This window comes from Filicampus tigris, chromosome 19 (genome assembly GCF_054856515.1).
Source record: "Filicampus tigris isolate MCC_2025a chromosome 19, RoL_Ftig_1.0, whole genome shotgun sequence".
NCBI lineage: Eukaryota > Metazoa > Chordata > Actinopteri > Syngnathiformes > Syngnathidae > Filicampus > Filicampus tigris.
Genome location: NC_141235.1, coordinates 13,435,064 through 13,462,775, shown reverse-complemented (window position 1 = coordinate 13,462,775; position 27,712 = coordinate 13,435,064). Strand labels below are relative to the sequence as shown.

Genomic DNA, 27,712 nt, shown 5'->3' with positions numbered 1-27,712 from the left:
ACACCCATTTACAAACAATAATCCAGTAAACCAATCATTAGGGCTGTGCAATTAATCGAAATTCAATTACAATTACGATTACTACACTCCATCATTACATAATTGGCATAATCGTAAAAAATGATTATTAACTCATTCATTGCCATTGACGAATTGACTTGTCTTTTCACAGTCCAGCCATTCAGTCCCAGGAACTTATATTTTCTTCACATTTTTTCAAACGTTGGGGTAAAAGAGGGTCTGAAAATGTCTGGCAGTGAATGAGTTAGTATGCATTTACAAACAACGCACTATGTTTGTTTACACTCAAGGAAATCATACTTGAATTCATACATTTACACCTTTTTTATTTTATAATAACTAATTAAAAAACATTTTTGGAACTTACATAAATGTATTGTATAGAAATGTATTTGTCTTCATATTTTTTTATGTTTAAACATTTTCTTGTTTTGTACCGAAAAATAAATGAATCGGGATTTCAATTCTTACCAAAATGATATATTTGTTGTTGATTTTGAAGTGATTCATATTTTTTTCATAATCGAGAAGCCCTACCAAGCATATATCAAACGAAACATAGCCTCTTACCTTGGTAGAAGAATTGAGCAAAACACGTCAGTTCAGTACTATTGCATAAAATAACCTATTGTTATATAATTAACATTCAAGAATATTTTGAAAAGGGGGGTTTTATTCTTTGTTGCAAACTTCAAAACAACAAATTCATCAGAAAACTGCACAACAGATCGTTTGTCTTCAGGCTCCTGCATGCTGCCTAACAAAATCCATTGTAGTGTCAACAGGTCTTGTTTTTGTGCAGTGGGTCTTATCTGCAAAAGAGCTTTGTCCGGTACCAAAAAGTTGTGCTGCCCAGAGATTGCCATTATTAAGTAAGGGGGAAAAAAAGCCTCTGTTCTGCTTGAATGTGTTCGATAGCGTGCCAAACACACAAAATATATTACGCTCATTCAATAGAACATTTGGCTCCGCTTTTCAAACAAACTGATCATTTGCCATAACAATCAAGCTAAGTCTGTGAGCCACCATCAGGCATACCTACATACATTAGTAGAAAAGTAAAAAAAAAAAAATGCAACGAATCAAAAACAGGAAGATCCATTACAGTATATTCAATTTATTTCTTGCTTTATGTTATGGACAGTACAGTGGAGGTTGTGGTAAACAAAGTGTTTCACTCTCAAGGGTTCTGGGTTGTGAGAACATTACTATATCCAGAGATATTTGGACAACATTAGCTAATTCCTTCACTTTGCCAACACAGGTGCTGAACCAGACGGAGGACCACCGTCAGCGAGTGTTGCAGGCCGCCTCCAAGACGATGCGAGTTTGGTTCATCAAGGTTCGCAAGATGAAAGCCATCTACCACACTCTGAACCTGTGCAACATCGACGTGACCCAGAAATGTCTCATCGCTGAAGTGTGGTGTCCAGTCTCAGATCTGGATTCGATCCAGTTTGCCCTACGAAGAGGAACGGTGAGTTTTGCTTTGCCCGTGGGGAAGTTGCAAATGGCAGACAGTTGACCGAAACAAATGAGATAAAAACTGAAAAATAAAAGCTGAAAAAATATTTTGGTGAAGGAAATAAACATGAGAGTGATTCTAAAATAAAGCGAGAACTAACTGAAACTACACCTTACGTTTATAAAAATAACTAACTAACTACAATCACAGCAAAAATGTCCTTCGTTTTCATCGCTGTCAATTAATATCATACATAGGCTCTGGGGGTTCATTTTAAAAGGGAAGTCAATCCAAACATATTTTTTTCGAGAATATGTTCAATGCAGTTGAAACAAGGCATTCTGATTAATATTGCATTTAAGGAATATAGCAAAATCTACCTGTTTTTAGACAACTCATTTAATCACTTCTGTCGACTGAAAATGACATCACAGTTGCTCATCACAGAAGTGACAAAATGGCCGCACCCTGAGATGGCTAAAAACGGTTGGATTTTGCTATATTCTATAAACACTATATCAATCATATTGCCCTGTTTCAACTAGTGGGCCTGCATAGAACATATTCTGAAAAAAAACATATGTTTGGGTTGACTTCTACTTTAAAGAAGGAAGGTCAAAAAGTCGTTTGAGAATTGTAGTTTACTTTATTACACAATACTCAATGACATTTTAAAACTACTAAAGTAATTGTTACTGCTGACTTAATTTCTCTCGATGTGGACCCGAAATCGAAGAGGCAGATGGTAAGAGTTGAGCTAGTGTTTGATGACAAAAGGGAACCAGGGGCCTTATTTATGAAAGAGTGCGTCGAACAGGTTCGGAATTCGTTCGTACACATAAAATTTAGTGTGCGGACAACTGTCATACGCATGCCAATAAGTCATTTGTATTGATGTTCTGTATTTATACAACATTATGATGCAAATCAGAAAAAAATGTTCAATAAACATATGCTTAAAAGACGTTTAACAAAGTTAAGAATTATTTTTCTTTTTTACTGAAAATTAATATCGGCTCCAAATATCAGTTATCGACCTTCTTCACTACTAATACTCGACATTGGTATCACCCTGAAAAAAACATATCAGTCTTTCTCGAATATATAGCTGTGAGTAATGTGGTTTTGCCCATCTGCAAGTTACTCCACCGTTGTGTTCAAAAACCCATTTTCTAAAAGGTTAGAACACCGCGACAATCCATGCTAATCTTTAGCATGACTATCGACGCTTATGATTAGCATGTCCATGGCATTTTGCATTATGCGTTAGAATTAAACTAGAACGGGCATTCCTACGTTCATTACTTCATTACTGAAAATGTTCAGTTAAAAAGAGGTTTTCGTTTGTACATGCAAAACTGTTTATTTTGTCAGCTAACTACTCATTGAAGTTGCAGTGTTATATGATCATCTTTTTTGTTGATTTTACAGGAGCGAAGCGGTTCTACTGTGCCATCAATACTCAACAGAATGCAGACCAAACAGACTCCTCCCACTTTTAACAAGACCAACAAGTTCACCTCCGGCTTTCAGAACATCGTGGATGCATATGGCATTGGAAACTACAGGGAAATCAATCCAGGTAGTATGATTTGGAAAAAGGACAAACAATGCAGAGCCCATCAATCCACCATGCACACCCACGCCAATTGCTTTGGAACTTTTTTCACAAAGTTTGAAGTATGAAAAAAATTACAGGCACTTCAATATGGATTTTTTTAAGCTGATCTTTTTCCAATTCCGACAACCAATTAATTAACTGATTCATTTTTAAAAAAAAATGTTGAGCATAAAATAACCTGTCGATTCATTATAAAAATATGTAATTTATAAGATAACTTGGACCCTTAATGCTTACAATTATAAAGATACGAATCAGAGGCAGAACACTTGACTGTTTTCGAATACTTTGTTTAGTATTTCTTTATCTTTACAACAGAGAGAAAAATCTGCAATTTCGAAAATGTTTTTTTTTCCCGATTTATTAGGGGGAATGTTTGAAGGTCATTAGCTTTGTCTTATGTTGTAATGTGTGCCGATTTTTGCTGATTTTAAACCTGCTACTATCAGCCAACTAAGTTGGCCATAGAAAAACATACAAATAGTCTATTGAAGTACGATGATTCAGAGGGAACTTTGGAAGCTAGCTACCAAGTAAAGGTTTTTTCCAAATACATTATATACACACAGGTCATTTATCCAATACAGTAATTGTACACGCGCGCGCACACACAAAGCACACTGCATTGCGTTGATTAGTCGTAGGTAAAATCAGAATGCGATGTGAAGACCACAAAACAGGTGATTGTATGTATTTTCCACAGGGGCTCCACGTTTAATTACACTTCACAACTGTAAGAAAATCTTTCTGCTGCAAAAATAGAACAAAAGAGCTGATTGAATATTTGTTCAACTTACTTTCTGTTTTTGTTTTTCAATTTGACTTCTTCAATTTGTGTGTGCTAGTGGCTTATTCAGAATCATTTAATGAATATCATTGCGCATTTTCTTTTTCCTATCTTTTTCTGCCGTACTACAGCTCAATACACCATCATCACCTTCCCTTTCCTGTTTGCTGTCATGTTTGGTGACATGGGTCACGGCCTTCTAATGACCTGCGCCGCTCTCTATTTAGTCGTCCGAGAAAGTCGACTCCTTGCCCAGAAGAGTGACAATGAGGTATTGTCATGAATAAGAACAAACCTATATTTTTTGCTGTTTATATATTCCTTGTGATGGGGATATTGATGTCATCGATAAGGTAGGACGTGCGTTCACCTCGGTCTATCTCCTATTTCCTTACAGATGTTCAATATGGTGTTTGCTGGTCGCTACATCATATTGCTCATGGGGATCTTCTCCGTCTACACAGGCATCATTTATAATGACTGCTTCTCCAAATCACTTAACATGTTTGGCTCTGGATGGAGTGTGAGGCCCATGTTTGGGCCCAAAGGAGCCAATTGGTCGTAAGTCATCCCGTTCTCCGTGGATTTGGATTTTATTTAATGTTATAACATCATTATTATTAGGAGTGTATAAAACGGTTTGAACCGGAAAACCATTCTTTGATTTATAAGGTGCGAATCCATTGAATCGAACCGAATCGAATCGTTCCAACTTGAAATGCATCGAGAAACGTATCGAATCGTCTTTTATTGGAGAGATATATCTAAGAAGGAATCGGCACATTTGCTGTACTGACAAATTCATTCAAATGTGTGTAAACAAAAAAGTAATTGCATACCTAATCGAACGGAGCCATACTATACCGAATTGAATCGTAATCTCACTGAGTCGAACCGAACTGAATCGTTCCACTTTCAAATCGAACCGTCCTTGAATCGTTTCGCACCTAACATATCAACAACCTTATCCAATCGTGTTTTGTGAAGAGATGGACACCCCTAATTATTATTGCACATGTTTTTTTTTTTTTTTGATAATGCACCCATAGACGAATGCATATTTTTGTTAACACAAAAGTCAGTGAAAAGAACCTGTTTTAACATTTCCCAGTACTTTGTAACAAGCACACAAGTGTAGCAGTAGAACAATTGGTATTTACTTTCATTTAACACAGTAAGATGTTGTGGAATGCGAAAGGGGAATGTTGCAGGGTGTGGTAAAATGGTGGCGAGGTACAGTAAGTGAGAGCTGTATCTTCAAAAAATGTTGAACGGTTTACCAAACTCACTAGGTTGCTGTTCAATCCACGTGTGTCAGGGGTCCTCAAACTAAGGCAAGAGGCCGGATACGGCCCACATTCACATTTTGTCCGGTCCCCTAAACAATACCAGAGACGCATTATGATTTTTTTTGTTTTCATTCTGGCCACACGATCGATACTAATACATTCTATTCCACTCGCTCATTCAGATTTTAGAATGTCGGTGCTAAATTTCGATTTCTAGTTAGCTGCGCGGAAGAAGCACGAACAAAGTAGGACGGATAGAATATACTGTATGTGCGCACGGCGCGCAGCCCCTCCTGCCGCCGAAGCTGCGAGGTGCAGATGCCACGGGAGCTTGTCCTCACTGCTGCTCCTCTCGGGCAGCCCCTCCGCTCGCTCTCTGCCGGCAAGCGCGGGCAGCGGCGGCGGGATCTCGGCCGACTGCCAGTCAGAATCGGCCAGAATCAGAAGTACGTCGAATGCCAACATTGAGCCAACAAGTTCAACTGGAACTAAAACTAAGTCAACAGACAAATACTCATGCTAATATTTAGCTAATAGCATATACACCGCTACAGCATAATGAATACATACATATGTTTTATATAGACTGCTTAGATTAGATGTTTTCCTTGCTTGCTCTTAAAAATGCAGCATCGTGTTTGTCATATATTTTCTTCTTTCTGAAGAGGATCGACATTAGCCGAGCCCATCAATCGGTATTCAGTAGCGTGCTTTAAGTAAGTGGATTTTAGTCCGGCCCACTAATCGGCCCTCATGCGTTTGACGTGGTTGCGAGGCGGCCAAATTTCGTCTCGGTGAAAGGCTTCTTTTTTGGCTTCTTTCTACTCCCGCGTCGGCGCGAGCGACAGCTGCCGCATTGATTCACGTGACCGACGCATTGTGCAGTTGGCGACAGGTCTGCGACAAATGCCACGCACCCATCAGGAATTGTTGCTGCTCTGATTGGTCCGTTATGTCACATGTTGCGATGACATACAGTTTCCCACACGGAGAGCAGAGAGAGGATGCAGCACGCAGCTCGTCGCTGCTGCAAAGCAAACTAGTTTGGCAATATAATTAAATGCATAGTCTCGTCATCTCAGTCCCTTTATGGTTGTAGCAGGCACGATATCCATTGTTGTCGCTGTCTTTTTGAAGCGACGTTCCCCGACTTGGAACTCAACTGTTTCAAAACAACTTGTGTCCATGAATATATTCAATCTGCGCGCAGCACTGACTCAAGGATGACGCTGGCACATCAAGGTTCCGGAAATATGCCGTAGCAAACCTGCTGTGTATAGTGGTTTGCTGGTATGCTTTTATTTTGAAAGCCGTGAACGAAGGGAAGTGTGGAAAATAAATAACTTGGTGAATGCGACTTCTGACCGTCTGTTGGACCCAAATAATTATACAATACGACAAAACCAACCCCGGGGCTCGCAATGGAAGTAAGCACGCGCAGTTGGGTAAGTAGTAAAGTACTAGTGGCGCATTTTGAAGCGTGTTTGAAACGTGTCCACAGCGGGTTCGAATAGTAAATTAGCCAGCTAATGATCCTTAAAAAGCCTCTGCCGTTAGCATCTCTCCCGCGGCGGCGTCAATCACGGACCTTTTTTTTTTTTTTGGGCCTGGGGGCGGAACGGGGCGGGGGCTGATAATTTTTATGAATAAGGCCGGGGGTTGCGGCCGGACCGGCTAAAAAGTGTAAAGTGCCCAGCTCTGGTTATTTATTTCATAAGCAGTGTTATTTATTTAATTAATAGCGTTATTATTTTATTGCCTGACTATTTTTCTGTGAAGATCCCGGAAAGGGTCATTAATATTTGGTCATGTGTGGCTTTCTGGAAAACAATAAAAATTTTTGTTTAGGCACTCCTGTATTATTTTGTTTGTATTATTTTAGGCAAATGTAATTAAATAAGTTAAAAAACAACATATTCCTAATGTATTCCTGTCTTACTGATGTGATCAAGGTTTGAAACGCTTGATGGAAATGCAGTGCTACAGTTGGACCCAGCAATTCCTGGTGTGTTCAATGGGCCTTATCCTCTGGGAATTGACCCGGTAAAACACTCCCCAAAACAAGAAGAACTAACCAATTGATATTTTTTGTTTAATTGTCAATGAAATGAGGAGTACAATGATACCATTTAGCTGAGTTTAAATCCTGCTCTCACCTGTGTAGATATGGAACGTTGCCACCAACAAACTGACATTCCTCAACTCATTTAAAATGAAGATGTCAGTCATCCTCGGTGTAATCCACATGCTATTTGGAGTCTCTCTCAGTCTTTTCAACCACTTGTAAGTATCACTTCTTTATTCACTTCACCAATTTTTGCTTTGTTGTGAAATGCGCTATAAAAATACAGTTGTATTATATTGTATTGTATAAGAATTGGCAGCGTGGGATCGGTTCCCGCTCAGTGACGGTGTCTGTGTGTGCCCTGCGACTGGCTGGCGACCAGTTCGGGGTGTATTCTGCCTTCGCCCGTTGACGGCTGGGATAGGCTCCAGCATCTCCCCGCGACCCTGTATAGGATAAGCGGTTTGGAAGATGACATGACATGACATGACATGTATAAGAATATGTTCTAATTCAGGCCCACTAGTTGAAACAAGGCATTCTTATAAATATTGCATTTGTGGAGTAAGAGTTAATCCACCTGTTTTTAGCCATCTCAGAGGGCGACCAATTTGTCACTTCTGTCGACTGAAAATGACATCACGGTTACTCAGGGCTCAGGTAAAGACCAATCACAGCTCACCTGTTTTCTGAAGCTGAGCCATGATTGGTCGTTACCTGAGTCATTTTCAGAGATGGCTAAAAATGGGTGGATTTTGTTGCTTAACTCATATTCCACAAACTCAATAATAATCAGAATGTCTTGTTTCAACTAGTGGGCCTGTATTGAACATATTCTTGAAAAAACATGTTTGGGTTGACCTTTGCTTTAACCAGCAAAATCCACCCATTTTTAGCCATCTCAGGGTTGGCCATTTTGTCAACTGAAAATGACATTGTAAATGACATCACAGTTGCTCAGGGCTCAGATAACGACCAATCATGGCTCAGCTTCAGATTCGATTTAACAAAAATAGGGAGCCACGTCAGGGACGGCTCTTGCTTTTTTTTCCTGTGGGGCTTGACAAGTGCACAGCAGGGCTGAGAAAATAATTTAAGAATATATTTTAGAATATGAAGTTAAATGCTGCAGGGGCTTAGCTCTGGGTTAGGGCTGCTCGATTAAGCGATTTTGAATCGTAACCGAATTTTCTGGATAAAACAATGTTAAAAACGTTCAAATCGGCACGTTCGATTTAGTTATTTTTGGTGTATCTAAGCCACCGTAGTTTCCTCTGCATTTCCGCTTCCTCCCACGAGCGCGCAGTCCGAAACAACGACAACATCCATGGCTACCGGCAATTCTGCTATTTGCTCAGGCAAGTGAGCGTTTATTAATAAATCTGGAAAAAATTGATCTGTAGTGTAGTGTATGCCAGTGCACAATACAACCCGTGAGCAAGTAACTCAACATCTGAACGGTGTCCCTTTTTTTCTCTTCTACAACGGACCTCTCGTCCAACTGGACTATGCATCCGTACTTAAGATTGACAGTGCATTGTATTATTGAGTGACAGTTTTGAACTAATCATTGATTTATGTTTAAGTAAGACCAGGGAGAAAGGTGAAAGGCTAGTCACTAGTTGGTTGGCAAAATGACTTGCTGACAGACTGTTTGTGTTACAGACTTGACTGTCTACCTTCTCTCATGTTGATGATTTCGTTTCAGATGGTATATGCACTTTCTTCTTTCATTATTGGTTTAATTAAGAACAGATCTGAAATCTATTGTGTAAGTAAAATGCTGTTAATCCCAATAGATTGTTCTGTGTGTATTAAGTTAAATTGACTGGCATTTTGAGTTTAAAGAAAGAAATATTCAGTTTAAATAAAAGACATTCAAAATACTTCATTCTTCATTATTTTTTATTTTAAAAAGAAATTGTAATCGGGTTTGAGAAAATAATCAATTTTCTTATTAGGCAAAATCGAACAGCCCTACTGGGGGTACATAGATTTCTTACTGGGCTATAGCCCATCTGGGCTAGTATAGCGCCAACCCTAAAACACATTCATCTGTATTAAATATAATAAAATTAAACTTAAGACATTCCTGCCTGATTTGGTACGGTCGGACATTTCTTTTCTTGTGAAAACCAGCGAACCGGAAAAACATCAATGGACACAGGAAGCACGTTTTAGCAGCAATACTTTTCCTTAAACATAAATAAAAGCTTTAATTATCCATCCAAACAACTTCTTAATTTCTGGACCACAAAGTGCACCAGATTAAAAACCGCAACAGGTAAATTTAGCCATAAAAAATGTGTACACAGATGCATTTTTAAAAACTTTTAATCAGAGCTGGGCATTCACAGTAACCTCCTAGAAGTCCATAAACTCTTGCATACATCTGGAAATATGTTCAGTATTATTGCTTAATCTCATGAACTTCTTTATAGAGAAAAACCCTTCAAGGAAAAACACACCATACATTGCCATGTATGCATCGTTCTTATCGGATTGCAGAAGCTGCCTTTGTCACAATGTGGATGAAAGAAAACAAACTAGCACAAATACAGAACTGCATATTTTTTTTCATTTGTTTTATCCAACAAATGTTTTCACACAGAGTTGTTGCGCGGGCTTTTTAAATCTTAAAGGGAAGTCAACCCCAAAATGTTATTTACAATAATATGTTCTGTGCGCCTCCACTGGTCAAAACACGGCATTCTGATTAATATTGCATTTGTGGAATATGAGTTAAGCAGTAAAATGCACCCGTTTTTAGCCATCTCAGGGGGCGGCCATTTTGTCACTTCTGTCGACTGAAAACGACATCACAGTTGCTCAGGGCTCAGATAACTACCAATCACAGTTCAGCAGCAGAACGCAGGTGAATCTTGATAACTCGTTACCTGAGCATTGGGCAACTGTGATGTCGTTTTCAGTTGACATAAGTGACAAAATGGCCGACGCCTAACTTGGAAAGATTTTGCTGCTTAGCTCATATTCCACAAATGCAATATTAATCTGAATACCGTGTTTTTGAGTAGTGGAGGCTCATATAACATATTTTTGTCAAGATTTTTTTGGGGTTGACTTCCTGTTTAACTATAATATGGTCATAGTTGATTTTTGAAAATATATATCATATGGCAGGTACTTCAAGAAGCCTCTGAACATCTTCTTGGGCTTCATTCCCGAGATTGTCTTCATGTCCAGCCTGTTTGGTTACCTCGTCCTGCTGGTCTTCTACAAGTGGACGGCTTACGATGCATTCACCTCAAAAGATGCTCCCAGCCTGCTCATTCACTTTATCAACATGTGCCTCTTCAATTATAGTGACCCCACTACCAAATCCCTCTACGCGGGACAGGTGCTTTTTTTTTTTTACCCTGCCCACACAAACACACATCACATTAATCACAACAGATCACACGGGGCAGACAATCTATCAAAACTAACCACAGTGGAGCTCATTTTTCCACAGAATTCGAGAGGAAAATTACATCTCATTAACATCTACTCTACATCATGACAAAATTAGCATTGCGCAAAAAATCACTCCAAGCTGGCCACAGTTTAACATAACTCTGTTTGAATCTATAGATGGGGATCCAGGTTTTGTTGGTGCTCATTGCCCTTGCATGTGTACCCTGTATGCTGGTTGTGAAAACTATGGTGCTTCGGCGTCAGCACCTGTGGAAAAAGCACCTGGTATGTCCATTTCACCATGCCTACCAACTTGAAGCACTCTTCAAACTATTCTCCTTTGCAATATAACCTTTGTTCTGCTTCTATTCTGTCTTTCAGTGTACATTTTATTGTGTTATGCTCTTGGTTGTTTTGCCATGAAATGACATAATGCTTAAAGCTTGCCTTGGAAGCACTCTGAAAATCTTGCCTAGCAGTCTGAAGGCACCCTAAGAACAGATTATCTCAATTCTTCATATTATATTCACTGGATAGGGCTGCTCGATTCTAAAAAAAAGTATAACCAGTAATCATGATTATTTTGGTAATATTTAAAATTCCGATTATTCAAACAATCATTTATTTTTTGGTATAAAACAACAAAATATTTAAATGTACAAAATATAAAGACAAATAAATGTAAATACGTTGCTTTTGGACCAAACAAAATTTCTAAAATTTGTGCAAATTCTTCTTGTGTAAACAAATGCATTTTGGGGACGAGCGACTGCAGTTTTCTAACATATTAAGCGCCGTAAGCCCCAAAGACTGTACACTTGTATTCTTGAAATATTTCTGAACACAATTCACAAAAAGGAAGTTCAAACTCCAAAAAGAGGCTTAACTGAATCAGTGAGAGGAGTTTTGTTTTTTGAAAAAAAAAAAAACAATTGAATATCATTCACAAAATGTAAAACCAAAAATATATTATCAGGTTAGATTTTTTTTGGGCAATACTACTTTAGTTTGTCAGTGTTACGCTTCGCGGCGTGAATATAGTTCAGTTAGAAATAGGGCTGCCATGATTAGTCGACTAATCACGACGACGTCGACGACCAAAATCGTCGACAATTAATTTTAATCGTCGACGCGTCGTTTATTTGTATATTTATTTATTTGGCACATTACTTTTCTTTCGAGACTGCCGCGTCTCGCTCTTCTCACGCTGGCTGTATCTGCAACGCACATGCGCAGTGGTGGTAATCCGGGTGATGTAAACAGAAGCATTGTGGGTAAAGTAGTGTAAGCCTTACACTGTAAAGGCTAATTCGTGTTGGCAACAGAGTCCGAAAATTACGGCGCATTTCACCAAATATACTAAATGCAATGCAAACCTGCCTTTCATGGCAGCACGATGGGGATGCCCAATCATTTAAAAAAAAGAAGCAAGTTATGGCTTATGCTTGATTTCATATCTGACATAGGCACAGTTGTGTCTAGATGCTAGCTGCAGTTAGCTTACACGCGTTACGGTGTGTTTGATGTAACGCTCCTATTTGGTACGCTAACACGTCGTAGCATCTTCTATGGATTAAGCAGCCATTATTCAGTAAACTTGCGTTGATTAACAACCACAAGTGTGTGTTTATGCCTGTGGTGGACATCGAAGCAGGAATCGTACGACTGCTCTCTTTCTCTCACTCGCGAACGGGGTGATGCGTTCATGAACTGGGAAATATCAGCACTCAACACAAAAACAACATACTGTATGTGCCACTCATCGGCATCACATAACAATACAATTCATAATTAAGTTTGTTGTAATATACTGTTATAGTGCAAAAAAAAAAAAGGTCTTCCTTTTTTTGTTACAGGTGCATATCACATTTTGATTGTGTAGAGCAATTTACTACTTTTAAATTATGCATACTAGTGAAAAGAATAACAAAAACTTTTTGATAAAGTTTTCAATTAACACAAAATTAAAAACCAATACAAGTGTTTATTTTAGTTTTCTTTAGCACAGAGCATTTGCCCAATTTACTCCTCCTTCAGTACCTTCCGTTAGTGCCCAAGAAGAGTGAAATCTGTATACAAGTACTTCTTTTTGTAGATAAATAGATAGAAAGATAGATAATTTCACTGTACTAGTGCAACTCTGCATAGTGTATAGTTTTGGTTCAATTTTATAACGCACTAAAGAATTACAGCAAAAAATTTTAAGGCCAGTGTATTGCCATCAATTTAAGTCGCTCCTTTATTTATAAACATGTCAGGAATGATGGCTTGAGTTGCAAAGTTTAATACAAGTTGAATGCACTATCATCTTGTCTTAATGATTAGTTTGTACATGAAGAATTTAAGCTGTAAGCAAATGATGCTTATTATAAGAGCAGCAGCTTGCTGCTGCGATTTGCCGCGATTTATATATTATCCGATTAGTCGACTACGGTAATCGCGACTACTGTTAGTGATTAGTCGACTAGCGAAATAATCGTTTGTGGCAGCCCTAGTTGGAAACAAAACACATCTGTTTAGGGTGCCGTGTTTATTTGACCAACTATGTACAGCGTGCCAACTAAGGCTTGCTTTAAGCCCGACAAAGCTCTTGTGACTTTTGTATCTAGTCACAGAAGATGCAAGAAACCCCTGCAGAGAATCTAGCGCAATCTTTAGAGCAAACAGGCGTGTCCTCATCATGCACCGGACTCACCCAACAGGGCACGCAGAAGTTCGGAGGGGTGCGGGTGGGCAACGGGCCCACGGAGGATGAGGCTGGCATCATGGACCACGACCAGCTCTCCCAACACTCAGAGGAGGGAGATGAGGTGAGTGCATGAAATCACTTTTGACAATCTAACGCTGCTTATGCATGGTACTGTGTATTTCTTGAGGAGATTAATCTGCCTAAACCCGTTTCACTTGTGGCAGCAATTATACAGTGGAATCTCAACGGGCTAATTGGGGGAGGGGCTTGCATTTTTTTCATCATCTAAAAACACCCAATTCAATACAAAATATTTTGTCGTTTTTTTTCACCTAAAAATGTCCAGAACAGTACAAAATTCTTGTTAAAAAAAAAGCTTGAAACTGAAAAGTTTTAAAGTTTATCCAAGTGGAAGTTGGTTGAACTTTGTAGGCGGAAACGCTAACAGAAGCCCATTTAAAATGCTAGCTGGACCGGCCTATGGGTGATTACTATTTGTTCCGGCCAGACAAAAAGGCGCATAGACGGATGGCGGAAGGGTACCCCGGCAGAAGGCGATAAACCGGGAACTTTTAATAAAATGCCCAGCTCTGCTCCTTTATAAATTGCATTGACATGCTTTTTAGCTTGCACTACTCTAAATTGCCCCTAGGTGTGATTGTGAGTGCGAATGTTTGTCTCTGTGTGCCCTGCGATTGGCTGGCACCCAGTTCAGGGTGTCCCCCGCCTACTGCCCAAAGACAGCTGGGATAGGCTCCAGCACGCCCCGCGACCCTTGTGAGGAGAAGCGGTACAGATAATGGATGGATGGATAGTCTACTATGAAGTCTATTTATGATGAGAGAGCAGTGCAAGCCGGAAACACATGACCAGTCTCTGTCTATTGATGAATTCCGGCCAATTGTGGAACTAACAGAATTTGAAAATTGTGGAACCAACAGAATTTGAAGACACTGTACAAAGCGACTTTTTAGTGGACTGGACACTATTTTCTGTCTGTTGAATCTGGCATCCGTTGAATTGAGGTTCCGCTGTATTGTACAGGGGTGAGCAACTTTAAAGGCATAGCAACCTTTGACCTCATTCATTCCTCTACTGTGGCTGTCTGTCTTTGAAAACTAATGTATATTCAATTGAAATTTGTTTTTATTTCATTTTGTTGATTTTTCAAACGTTACCCTAAATTTTTAGATTATGGTGAGCTTGTACCATTAAAACGTTTTTTTTTTCTTACTTTTCAAAATATGCATCACTCACATCTACCAATATGTAAAACCTGGCGCCAATATTTGTTGAGCTATTCAACCCCCGCTAGGGTGTGATCAATCCAAGAAAAAAAACCGGAATGTTTAATTCTGCATGTAAGAGTGTACATGAACAAGAGTTGACCAGTGTATACTCACGGGTTGACACCCGCAGATTCGCATATTCACAGATTTTTTAAAAATTAATATTTTTTAAATATTTTTCATTACCTAGTAATAGATTTTGAGGCCCTTTTTCACGGAAAATGCATATTGAACGCTTATCATCTTTTTTTGGGTTTTTGAAGAATTTATTTAATTATTTATTTATTTTCATTATGTTGGGCATCAATTATTCGCAGATGTCAATTGTTCACGTGTTAGCCAGTGCCTATCCCTCATGAATAGCGAAAGTCCACTGCATACTAAAAACAAACAAATATTATAAATACTCAAATTGTTTATTATTTTCAAATATATATTTTACAATAAATGAAACAGTCCTTTTTTGGCAGGTCGACAGCTGACACTCTAAACGCAGTAAAATTATGTAAATGTTACTCAGTACTTGAGTATTTTTTTTCACTGGGTACCTTTGTACTCTTACTCAAGTAATTATTTGGAATAGTACTTTTTACTTCTACTTGAGTCATTTTGCACGACTACCGCACAGCTGAGAGGTAGTGTTTTTTTCATTTTTTATTTAATTGAATAATTCATTTGCATCTATTTTTAACTCCTGTCAATCAAATGATTGTGAATTTGAAAAAAAATACAAACGCACTGTAAAGTACCGTATACTGATTCTAACGTTCTCTCCTAGTTAGTAGGAGGAGATGGCGCAGTGAGTGCTTTCAAATAGAAAGGGAGGCCTGTGATGGACTAGCGCAGATAAGAGTCGAATTTTCCATTTCAGAAACATAAACACTGAGGTGTTTTTCATGAGAACCAGGGAATGGAATTTCTGAAAATACCACCCAGTTGACTCAGAGGTTTGGTGTCCCCCAGGCCTGATGCATACTACATCTGAGTGTTTGTGTTGTGATAACATATTGCATAACTGCGATTTAACAAGACTACATTCATCACAATTTTTCCAAGGCAGTGATATTCCATGTACACATGCTTATCAACAGGGGAAACAGGTGATTAAGGACTTTAATATTGGCTTCAATTGCAAGTTACAAAGTCACGCAAAAATATCAGACTAGCGCACACCTAATATTACCTACATAAACCCCAGGGGCCATTTCTAAATGTAGTTCTTGAGCACTGCTCACTGATCTGTTATTAGTGCTCACTTTCTATTTCAAATGTCTTCTAACAAACACATTTTTTTATTTCAAATGTCATTGACGAATTGACTTGTCTTTTCACAGTCCAGACATTCAATCCAAGGAAGTTAATTTATATTTTTTTCAAACGTTAGGGTTAAAGGGGGTCCAGAGAATGTCTGGCTGTGAATTAGTTAATTTTAACAATTTCCTGCACTTGTCTTTATATTAACATTTGCTGATGTGTCAGGAGTTTTGTTTGGACTCGATCATGTGATTGTTGTGAACTATTAAATCTTTAACGAAGAGCAAAAAGACATTCTCAACATGCATGATTGTTACCTTTATTCATAACTAGAGTTCAGTGATTATTATGAATTATGAAAGCTAATACGAAAAGCTGCAGCGTATCAGTACCCATTAGCTACCAAACTCTGACACTAATCTTTCACCTTTGCTTACTTTCAAGCATGCAGAGGAAGAGCCGGTAAGAAACTATGTGGTATTTCAGCATGCTTGGATGCTGTCTTGCGGATCCGTGTTCTTGTGCTATGTGTTTTTGAATTATTTGATTTGATTATTCATATATATTTATTTGTGAATTCAGGAATTTGTTTTACTTTTATTTGGACTGAACATTTGACACTGTATTTAATGTCTCAGTGAATAACGCATTTTAAAAAAAAAAAATTTATCCTACTTGATCCGTTTTATTTGTTGTGTCTGCAATTTCATTAAAGGGCATTAATAGATAGTAAGGCTGTACTGTTTATTGTCAGCACAATTATGAAAGGTAAAGCTATGCCTTGTCATATCGCCGTCAAGAAACAGCAATAATTAAAAACAATAATTGAGCCTTGAGAAACATCATATTTCTCCTTATAGCTCGTCAATAAAAGATGCAATTATATTTACTATGCATTTTCTGTCAGCAGCAATCAAAATTCTCAAAAATACTCAGAGCCCAACCATAATGTGCGTTCCGTCCGCCAAATTTGTTTGATCCACTGTGTCCAAAGACTACCCTCAGGACTAAAACAGAACACCTCTGTGCATCCGTACAGAACTTGAGGTCTTTTACAATCTTGTTTTTATGATGGGGCCAAAAGTCAGACTACAATTTTTGAAATAAATTATGGGATTCATGAAAATAATTCAGTTGATTGAAAACAGGACTCTCAAGGACTGGCAAGTTGAGAACTGCTCTGTAACTAATAAGACTCATGTAGTTATTTATTCTTCACTTATATATTAATTGATTTGGGTGTGTGGTTTGCACAACTTTTACAGTTCTGAAGTTGTGGGATTAAATGCCAGTTCCGGCCTCCCTGTGTGGAGTTTGCTTTTTCTCTATCAGAAACATGTTTTGAAGGTTAATGGAAGTTAATGAAATTGCCTTTAGTTGTAACTGTGAGACTGAATCAGGGTGGTAATAGTTTTGGACTTTTCATTGTAATTTGTTTTTCTAATGGGTTTGTTGGTTTTTATTTTAATTTTTTTTTTTGAACAGGGGTTGTTTTTGTTGAGTTTTTATTCGTTTTTGTATTCGTTTTTTTTTTTTTTTTTTTATATGGAGTATTTGTGACATTTAAGATAAAAAAAACATCACTAAGTAATAAAGTAAACTATTATTCCCAAACGACTATTTGAACTCCTGTCTTCTGAATGGATGAACAATAATACAAACTCCGATAGCTAATGTATGAAATTAACTGATAGATGAAAACGATTGACATTTGCGTGATAACTATATTTCGTTTTTCTTAGTTTTATGAACGTAAAACGTAGTTTTAGTTAGTTGCCTTTTTTTTTTTTTTTTTTTGGATCACTTTCGTTTTTATTTTATTTTGTTAACGAAAATGTTTTTTTTTGAGTATTAGTTGTAGTTATTTCTGTAGTTTTTGTTAACTATAGCCTTATGTTTGAATGGTTGTTTGTCAGATTCCTCTACAGTTTCCATTCGGTGTAAAATGTCCCTCTTTTACCTTCTTGTCAGTCTAGTCTATAGCTGACCAACTTCAAATGTTCTACCATATCGTTAGTGTCTTGTATCTCCGAGACCATCAACCTTAATATGTTTTGCCATTACATCATACTGGCCGGTTTTGTTTTCTCTAGCCACTTAAGTTGGAGACCCTTTGAATGGGAACAATGAAGCTACTTCCATGAACTCAATTCCATGAGTCCAAGAACAAAGGACAAGCATGGAAAGAGGAAACCCGGCCAGCACCATGCCAAATTCAGCAATAGCACCATAGAGCCATAGCCCCGCCCACTTTATACAGGAAAGGCTTGTCTTGTTCCAGGATGGCGTGAATGGAGGGACAATACACAAACATGTCCAGCTCTATGATCCTGCAGGACAAACAGACTCTAACAAGTTTGTGACAAAACACAGTATTTGCTACAAAACTAACCGTACACTTGCATTTGTTTTCTTCTCAGTTGAATTGTTTTTACACTACAATTTATATGTTGACCTTAAACCAGGAAGCCGGACAGAATTCACACACACCAATAAAAAAACATTGAGGCAGTATTTTGTAGGACTGGTTAGTATATCACAGACTAAACAATCAATAAATATTTTTAAAATCAGCTCTCCTCAACTTGAAACTCGAAAATTTGGCGAGCATGTAACATGTATTTAGACTTTGATATAATTTAATAGGCAGAAAGGGTGTAATAATGAACTGTGCTGTTTAGTACATTATGGAAATAGTAAGAGTACCTTCGATTTCTACAGCACCTTTCAAGGGACATTTAAAAAAAAAAAATAGAATTCTATGTTAGTCATGCTGCTACCCTTTATACAGTATTACCAAATTACAAATCTGACAAAAACGAACTAAAATTAAGACAGTACCTACTTCAACACTGCTGATTAAAGCCAAGAATATATCCAGGGTAACATTTTTTGTGACATTGACTGGTACAAAGTGGGTATGGGGTCAAGTACAAACCGTGTATTTGTAGGATATGCGGTGCACGTCTTGTCCATCCATAGAATATTCTCCCAAAATTTTCGATAGACATTCAGGTGTTTTTTTTTGGTTTTTTGTTTTTTTTTCCAAAGGTTAAGGTGTGTGTCTTGTTAAATCTGGCGTAAATGTAACACAGCATTTGAGAAAAAGAACATCATAGGAATAGTAAAGCGTGATGGTGGTAGTGAGATGGTCTGGAGATGCTTAACCTCTTCAGGACCTGGACAACTTGTTCTGGTTGGTGAAACAGTGAATTCTGCTTTTTACTAGAAAATCCTGGGGTAAAAAGTTTGTGACCTCAAACTGAAGCGAAACTTGGGTTCTGCATGAAATGATCTGTTTGTGGGATTTGCTGTGTGAACGTGCACACAGAATTGGCAATGTCCTGCTATGATGAGTTCAGTCTGAAAGAGGCTTGTCTGGAACAGTACTTGTGCTTAAAATGCACACACACACACACACATCCTAAGGGGTCTTATGCATCTTATATACAAAAGACCGTGCAATGGTTCAGTTCATTACACTTACTCATGAAACCACAGAAAACAGATCACTAAAGAGCATGACTACATGTTTGTTTGCACTCTTAACCTCGTTGGGTAGAGTTCTTTGGTATCTTGGCGTGCATGGAAAAACTACTGCATGATGTTTTCCTGGTTGAAGGCTGTAAAAAGACAAAAACGTGCTGTTGCATCGCATACAAGCCTAGACTATCTGACTTTTGTAAGTTACCATTAAAAGTAAAAACGTTAAAGATGAAAATAACTAATGTTATGGCATGCTAATCACCTTTTTTTTTTCCCTCCCCCAGTTTGACTTTGGTGATGTGGCCGTCCATCAGGCCATCCACACCATAGAGTACTGTCTGGGATGCATCTCCAACACGGCCTCTTATCTCCGTCTCTGGGCCCTCAGCTTGGCTCATGCGCGTGAGTAACAACACACACATCGCCAACTTTATCCAGTGGTGCCTGGATACATTTGTGGATAAAAAATTGTGTCGCTATGTGGTGGCAGTGAACTTAGCTCATTGTACAACAGGCAGCATTTTGGCATAAATCTTCAAAAAAGAAGCCACTCCCAGTTTGTTTTCTGGGAAACTAATCATTAAACAAAGAGAGCTCAACATTGCGTATTTGAAACAACCACATAATGTTGCCTTTATGTCTGCTAGCATCATGCGAAAACATTGGGAAACATCAAAAGCGGGCTGACAAATAGCATCTTTGTGGCGGTGTTAGATTGTTTTAAATAACAGATGTTTGAGCACAAAGGGTGCAGCAACACATGTAGACAGACAACATAACAATACTCACAGGCGTATATTATTTATCCTCTGTAAAAAAGACAAATGTTACTGCAGTTAACAGAGTCACTTAGAGTTGGTGAATAAAGAATCTTTGTCTGAATTGCTGTATTGTACTGCCACCAAATTGGCCGGATTGCACAAATCAGCAGAGCTGGGCATTTTACTAAAAATTGAGCATCTGTCATCCGTCAGCCGCGAGGGTACCCTACCGCATCTGTTAGTTTTTCCCGGGAGGTGAAAAAAAATAGTATCCATAGGCCGGTGAGCCTCTACTTTGAAATGGCCGTGTGCGCTGTGTGTGGGAGTCCTCCCATCAGTGCAGTGATTGGATGGCCATTTTCCCGCCGCAGGTCACCAATCAGAAAAAAGCACTGGCACAGGGCAGCTCTCTATATAAGCAGCATGTAACTTCTAACCCTGGCCTAGTTTGTGCACCATCTTAAAGAGGAAGTCAATATATGCAAGCCCACTGGTTGAAACAAGGCATTCTGATAAATATTGCATTTGTAGAATAAGAGTTAATCCACTCGATTTTAGCCATCTCTGGGGACGGCGAGTTTGTCATTTCTGTCGACTGAAAATGACATCACAGCTACCAAGGGCTCAGGTAACAACCAATCACGGCTGACCTGTTTTCTGAAGCTGACCCGTGATTGGTCCTTACCTGGGTCCTGGGTAGTTGTGATGTCATTTTCAGTTGACAGAAATGACAAAATGGCCGCCCCCTGAGAAGGCTAAAAACGGGTGGTTTTTGCTCCTTAACTTATATTCCACAAACGTAATATTAATCAGAATGCTGTGTTTCAATTCAAATATTCATGAAAAAAATATGTTTGGGTTGATTTCCACTTTTAAGAATACTCCATCAACCACATTATGATGACAAGACAAAATGCTCAGTTGCTGCTGTACTTACTGACATGCTTTTCATACTAATATTTACGTTAATAATGTTTGCAACTGTGTTGGAATAGGTCAGGGAATTAGAAACAGAACTGTGTCGTCAACAGAGCATCAGCCTTCTAGTAGATGTATCTGGAAGAATGTAGTGAACTTCAATAGACTTGAATCAAACTATTACAACTGATTGTGTGTTTCCATTCATTTGCATCTGTACGTATTCAGAGCTGTCAGAGGTGCTCTGGTCCATGGTAATGCACCTGGGTTTGTCCTCCCGGAGTGGTGGCGGATTCTTCGGCCTCACGATCATCTTTGCGGCGTTCGCCACCCTCACGGTTGCCATCCTGCTCATTATGGAGGGGCTGTCGGCCTTTTTGCATGCCCTGCGTCTTCACTGGTGAGCAACACAAACAGCCACAGGATGTGCTCATGTTTGTTCATGACAACATTTGAGTGTACCAGAGATTTCAGAAGCCCATCCAAAACATACTACATTGACAAAAAGCATGCACAGTAAGCTGTCATTTTTCACCTCTTGAACCAAGTATCTCTGCCAAAGAGCAGCCTGACAAGTACATGAAGAATGAACGGAACAGAAAACATTCCTGACCCAAAGTGGTTTACCAAACTGTGAGCTCAAGGGACTGAAAATAACTGAAAGCTTCTTCCAGTTCCATCGCCTCCTTGCACCATCTCCATCATGCCGATACAACCTGCACCATTGCGTACACACAAGTCAAACATTAGCCCATTAGAGTACAGTACCAACACTGCTGGAATGTAAAGGATTGCCACGAGCACGATGACAATCAGCGATTACCACTATAGAATACCTGGAACAGTTTGGCAAGCCTTTATTCTTTTCTGTACAATTTTTTAGGGTGTTGGGTGAGTAAGCATTAAAAGAAAATACTTGTTTTTCCAGCTAAAGTATTTGCTATACCTTGATTTATGTTTGTATGTACTGTATGTATGTATGTGTCACACTTGTTTCTTGGTTGAGGTCCCAAAAGCAGGGGAACAAGGCACGAGTGCAGTGATCGAATGGTTTAATTTAAAGTAAAGCCAAACAAGTTTCTGGGATGTTCAAAAATACTCAATTCCAAAAAAACAACAAGGATCTAATGAAACAAAACAAACACTAGGACTTGACTTTGATAACAGACAACAGACCATTGACAAATGACGACGAACCGACAAGGACTGAAACAAAGTGGGGAACTAAATACAGACAAATTGACAAGACGACGAGGCACACCTGGACACGGCACAAACGGTTTTATGGAGCTGATTGGCTAACTGGGATGACAAGCACAGGTAGACTCAATAACCTAACGAGACATACGGTCAAAAGAAACACGAGTAAAAACATGAAAGTAACATCAAAACTTTTAACAGTGGCTTTTAACATGGCAGTAACTTTGCTTATTAAAACGGAACAGAACCAAGATAAAATAAACAGTATGTATTTATCTTCATTTCTCCTGTGTCCACTTTAATCATCTTCACTGACACCCATGAAATCGTCTTCTATGTTGAAGAATTTGATATTTACTACATTTACAGAATGATTTTGAACTGTAAATGTACACGTATGTACCCTGAACAGATTCTTTCCCAACAGTGCCTTTTAACACGGCAGCAACTTTGCTGATTAAAACAGAACAGAATGAAGAGAAAATAAACAGTACTTCGTCATCATTTCACTTCCCTCTGCCGCTCCAGTTTGTCGGTTAATGTCCACCTTTGATTGTTCTACTACATACGACATACCGCCTAATACAATAACCTAGTGCGTAGCGCGCTCGCCTGTTGAACTCCTCCACATGCAGTCACATCCAGTTAATGGCAAATGCATTGTATTGAATTGTACTGTAATTCTGGTTAGAGCACCCCGAGCGGTGGAAGAAAAATCCACAGAATGGCCGCACCAGACTATAAGCCGCATGGTTCAAAACCTAGGAAAAAAGTAGCGTCTTATAGTCCGGAAAATACGTAACTTGAATAGTGTCTAGATAAGTGTTTAAGAAGTGCAGTCCACATGTTTACATATCATTGTTTCATGAAAGGTTAAAGAAGTGATAAAACCACATATTTCTTTGCATTATTATTGTAATCTGATTTATGTTTATGCCACACTTGTTTGGTAGAATTTTTTGAGGTTGTCATAGTGAACACAGACTTTAATCAAAGGGCCCTATTTGGTAGACTGGACCCCAAGTGCTTTGCGCGAAAAAGGGCGTAGCTTCATTTGAGTTCCAGCGCAAGTCTAGCCGACCGTGTTTTAGCACCATGTTGTGCCTCTTGGCGTTCCGGCGCCCCTGACTCATCCTACAATTTTGGAACGGAAAGTAATCTGCACTTGGCGTCAAAACAGGCGCATCGTAATTTTCTTGCCAGAGCATTGTTCTAGTTCAGTGTTTGTGAATTTGGTAGAAGCACTACGCCTCACTGGGCGTTTCTGCCTTGCCCCCTGGAGCATCTGCAAATTTGGTTACAAAAAATAGACAACATTATAGACGGGCTGAAACGAGGTGTAATAAGATTTTGGTGTATTTGATTGAGGCGCAGGCTGTAAATTCGGCACATTGTAGATGTGTGTGGTGGATGTCATGGTATTTCATTCATAAATATGACACCAACGTGGGACAATCCCTCTTAATCATTGTAGAAATCAATTCATTGAACCGATTATAATCATTATCATCTTAAAATCATTTTAATAGCACACTTGTCTTTATTTTGTGTATGTGTGGGGGGGTGGTGTTGCCACACAAATGCACGATTGGGGGTGCAAATCGGTCTTTTGCCCACGTCACATGCACAGCCAACTATACGTCATTTGCAAGGGGAGAGCTTGCAATTTACCCGCTAATGTCATGCACGGACCCCAGCGAGTCGATATCTGTTTACGCAATGTCTAGCACGGCGTACTCGGGCGTCCGGACCGCCCTGATTTTGATGCGAAATGAGGGATGCTGCCAGGATTGGCCTGGAAAAGATAAAACATAAATGGAAAGAGGACCTTGAAAAAAAGAATCGCATATTAAATGCAATATTGATGGGTTGGGCGCGGGGGTTTGGAATTAAAAAAAATTTTCAAAATCATTCAGTCATACTATCTATCCAAGCATCTAGCTATCTATGTAAAGAAGAAACAAACTACTGCTGTAATAAGTAACAGATTATGTATGGCTAGACCAAGAAAAATTCTGTAAGAGGAGGTGACATCTGGGACTGGGAGCAAGGTTTATTGGCTGGTGAGCCAAGGATTAACCCTTACCAAAAGTGATGGAAAGGCTAAAGCTTCAAGAATGGAAGGGTTCTACTAATCATCTCAAGTGCACACACACACACACACACGCACACATGCCCACATCTGTGAAACTCAGTGGCGCTTTTATGTCTTTTTTCTGGGACGAGCTCACTAATCTTCATTGATTATGCACCACACGATGACAGCAGCAAAATGAACTTACGAGTTTACAGAAACATTTGTCTATCAGTTTAAAGAAGGACGAGGCGATGATATCCTTCATCATGCAGCAAGATAATGACCCAAAACACACTGCCATAACAACAACATGAACTCACGGGTAAACAGTGGAATGTTTTAGACTGGCCAAGTCAAACTTTAGACTTAAACACTACAGATAATATAATATAACATGATTTAACACAACATGATATGATATGATATGATATGATATGTTATGATATGATATGATATGATATCATATGTTATGATATGATATGATATGATATGATATGATAACATGATATCCATCCATCCGTCCATTATCTATACCGCTTATCTTCACAAAGGTCGCAGGCGTGCTGGAGCCTATCTCAGCTGTCTTCGGGCAGTAGGCTGGGTACACCCTGAACCGGTTGCCAGCTAATCGCAAATGTAACACAATCTAATCTAATCGAATTTAATACATGTTGATTAGCATGTCTTAAAGAGGAAATCAACCCCACATTTTTTTTTAATGTTGGCAGCAGGCCCACTAGTTGAAACAGGGCATTCTGATTAATATTTCCTTTGTGGAATATGAGTTAAGCAGCAAAATCCACCGCTTTGTAGCCAATCACGGCGTGATTGGTCGTAACCTGAGCAGTTGCGATGTCATTTTCAGTCGACAGAAGTGACAAAATGGCCGCCCCCAGAGTTGGCTAAAACTGGTGGATTAACTCTTATTCCACAAACGCAATATTTATCAGAATGCCGTGTTTCAACTAGTGAGCTTGCATAGAACATATTCTTGAAAAAAATATGTTTGGGTTGTCTTCCCCTTTAACATTGTTTTTTAATTTCCCGTTTGAAAACACCTGTACTGAAGGTAAATAGCAAGTACGGTATTTCAACATTTTATTAACATACAAAGTACATTTCTAAAACAACAGTACAACAAATGTAGAACAATATAACATAATTCATTGAACTACTAAAAATGGACCCCTCAGGAATAATGAATACACCTTGATATGTAAGCATTTTAATTTATGATGCTACAAACAGCATCAACACCATTGTGCATGATCTAAAGAGCACACGATTGATTGCTTCTTTGGCCTGATGGTTGCACGGCCAAACTGCTACTGCTATTTGGGCAGGCTGTGCAAACTCTGCTCACATTTTCATGCTTTCCACATCATCATTTGTGTGGTACTTGTTCAAACAATTCAACAGGATTGTTGTGTTGCCTGTGCCTGTGGTGCGATGGTGACGAACTTCCCTTGTCAAAATGGCTCCATCTTCGGAAGATAACGGCAAGTCATGGATACCCATCAGCTGCGTATTTAGCTGCATGTTTGATTATCATTTACTACTTACAACATTTTACTCAATTTTGCTGGTCCATCAGTCGTCCGCCCGTCAGTTTTCAAGCCGAACCAAATTGTAACGGTCAGTTGGGCAGTCAGTCCGTCAGTTAAGTCCATCAGTTAGTCCATCGGTCCATCAGTCCGTCCCCCCCACGTCACCCCCCCAAAAAAACGTCAAAATGAGAGGTCCATCACCGACGGGTTCGTGACGATTACTCTGACGGACAAAAATCCACAATCGTGAAGTGCTCAGTCCGTCATTTTTTAAAAAGTATCCCGTCAGTCGTCAGCAAAACAGGCATCCGGTCCGTCAGTATGACAGAAGGCCCACCTCTGCTTCTTACTATTACTGAAGCTGGACTACTTAAAGCTGGACCCTGATTGGCTGCTGTCATGTACATTACCGCCATGTCTGATCAAGTAAATATGATCACAGCTGTCATGATAATATTAGGAGCCTTGAGCATATACAGTAATCACCCAGCTCTACATATATTGCCCTTTGGTAGGTAATAGACAGGGTGAGGTGTGGAGAGCTTACATAGCGTCACTGTCCTGTGAAAACTCTTATCTCCAATTTTGAAAACCTTTTTTTAATTTTCACTTTAATGCGATTTCTGTAACGCGTAAACATGATTCAGGTAAAAATAAGAAAATGAAAAAAAAATGAAGATAAGTGTTTTTCACATGACAGCGACGATAGGCTCCACTAAACCGCAGACCGGTGGTTGGGGACAACTGATGACAGAGGTCTTGTGCGATATGTTAACAGCTTGGCAGTTTTTGTGTGACCTTCAAGGCATATTTTTATATCCCAATGATTTTGTATACACGCATAGACAAACTTAAAACCAAGTAAGATGAAACGGAATGTAGGCAGTAAGGCGCGTTAGCGGTTAGCATGTCTGCCTCAAAAGAAAGAAATCCCTGACCCTATATAATCGTAAATCCATGCATATATCCTCAGTAAAAGAATGCTGCGGAATGTTACTTGGGTAATAAATCAGAGGCTTATCAGCTCAACAGGTATCTGCAGCTTGTTTCTTCAGGGTTGCCCAATACATCTATGATCCTATACGTCAGTCCATACATGACACTCCTAGTAGAAGAATGCCACGGAATATCACTTGAAGAGCTGGGCATCATCTATTTGTCTACAACTCCTGGGTGGTATTTCCGGCTGACCCACCTGGTCCCAGTCCGACTCTCGTCGGCGACAGCCAATCGGTGTCGAGAACATAATTTACACGTCACATGCAGGCAGACATGCCGCCAAAAACATCAAATAAAACCAACAGACACACACAGCGTGGTGATCAGTGAAATAAAAACCAAATGGGGCACATCTCATTCTATCTGTGGGCCTGAAAGATATACGACACAGTTTTATTTTATACCATAAGTCCGTTCTCGACGCCGAACTGGCTGACTCGGACCGACCGGGCGGGTCTGAAGTATAGACGAGAACTCATAGACGGACTAAAGCATAGACGGATGCCCAGCTCCGGTCACTTGGTTAATAAAGCAGGAGCGTGTCAGCTCAACAGGTATCCGCTAAGGTTAAAAAGAGTCCTGGAGTATTTTTCGCAGATACGAGTGAATGGAAATAGTTGTCCTCAGAGTTAACAGCAGTCAACATCCACCCTGTGCTTTGGTGCCTGCTCTTCACACGCACATGCTGATGAGTTATTTGCACACATAGACACACAAAGGATTACAAGGCCAGAGTGGTGTGTGTAAGGCACAAGAGTTTTTCCATCTCCACAGATGTGTGGGGAGCCAGATGAGAGGATCTCTCATTTCTTTCCACTTTTTAAGTGTTG

The 27,712-nt window shown here is 39.2% G+C and overlaps 1 protein-coding gene across 4 annotated transcripts in view; it reads left to right on the top strand.

The window, feature by feature from the left end:
- atp6v0a1b (ATPase H+ transporting V0 subunit a1b) overlaps positions 1–27,712 on the top strand; it is a 40,211-nt gene that overhangs the window by 6,806 nt on the left and 5,693 nt on the right. The window contains exons 10-21 of one of the 4 annotated variants that reach the window (XM_086016118.1): positions 1,286–1,498; positions 2,918–3,068; positions 4,026–4,165; positions 4,292–4,455; positions 7,136–7,226; positions 7,348–7,466; positions 10,390–10,606; positions 10,840–10,947; positions 13,365–13,472; positions 16,339–16,356; positions 19,665–19,782; positions 21,288–21,459. In XM_086016118.1, the coding sequence (XP_085872244.1) occupies positions 1,286–1,498; positions 2,918–3,068; positions 4,026–4,165; positions 4,292–4,455; positions 7,136–7,226; positions 7,348–7,466; positions 10,390–10,606; positions 10,840–10,947; positions 13,365–13,472; positions 16,339–16,356; positions 19,665–19,782; positions 21,288–21,459 (1,619 nt within the window). Of the gene's footprint in view, positions 1–1,285; positions 1,499–2,917; positions 3,069–4,025; positions 4,166–4,291; positions 4,456–7,135; positions 7,227–7,347; positions 7,467–10,389; positions 10,607–10,839; positions 10,948–13,271; positions 13,473–16,338; positions 16,357–19,664; positions 19,783–21,287; positions 21,460–27,712 lie in introns of all 4 variants that reach the window. The other 3 variants (XM_086016115.1, XM_086016119.1, XM_086016116.1) reach the window with 3 other exon arrangements.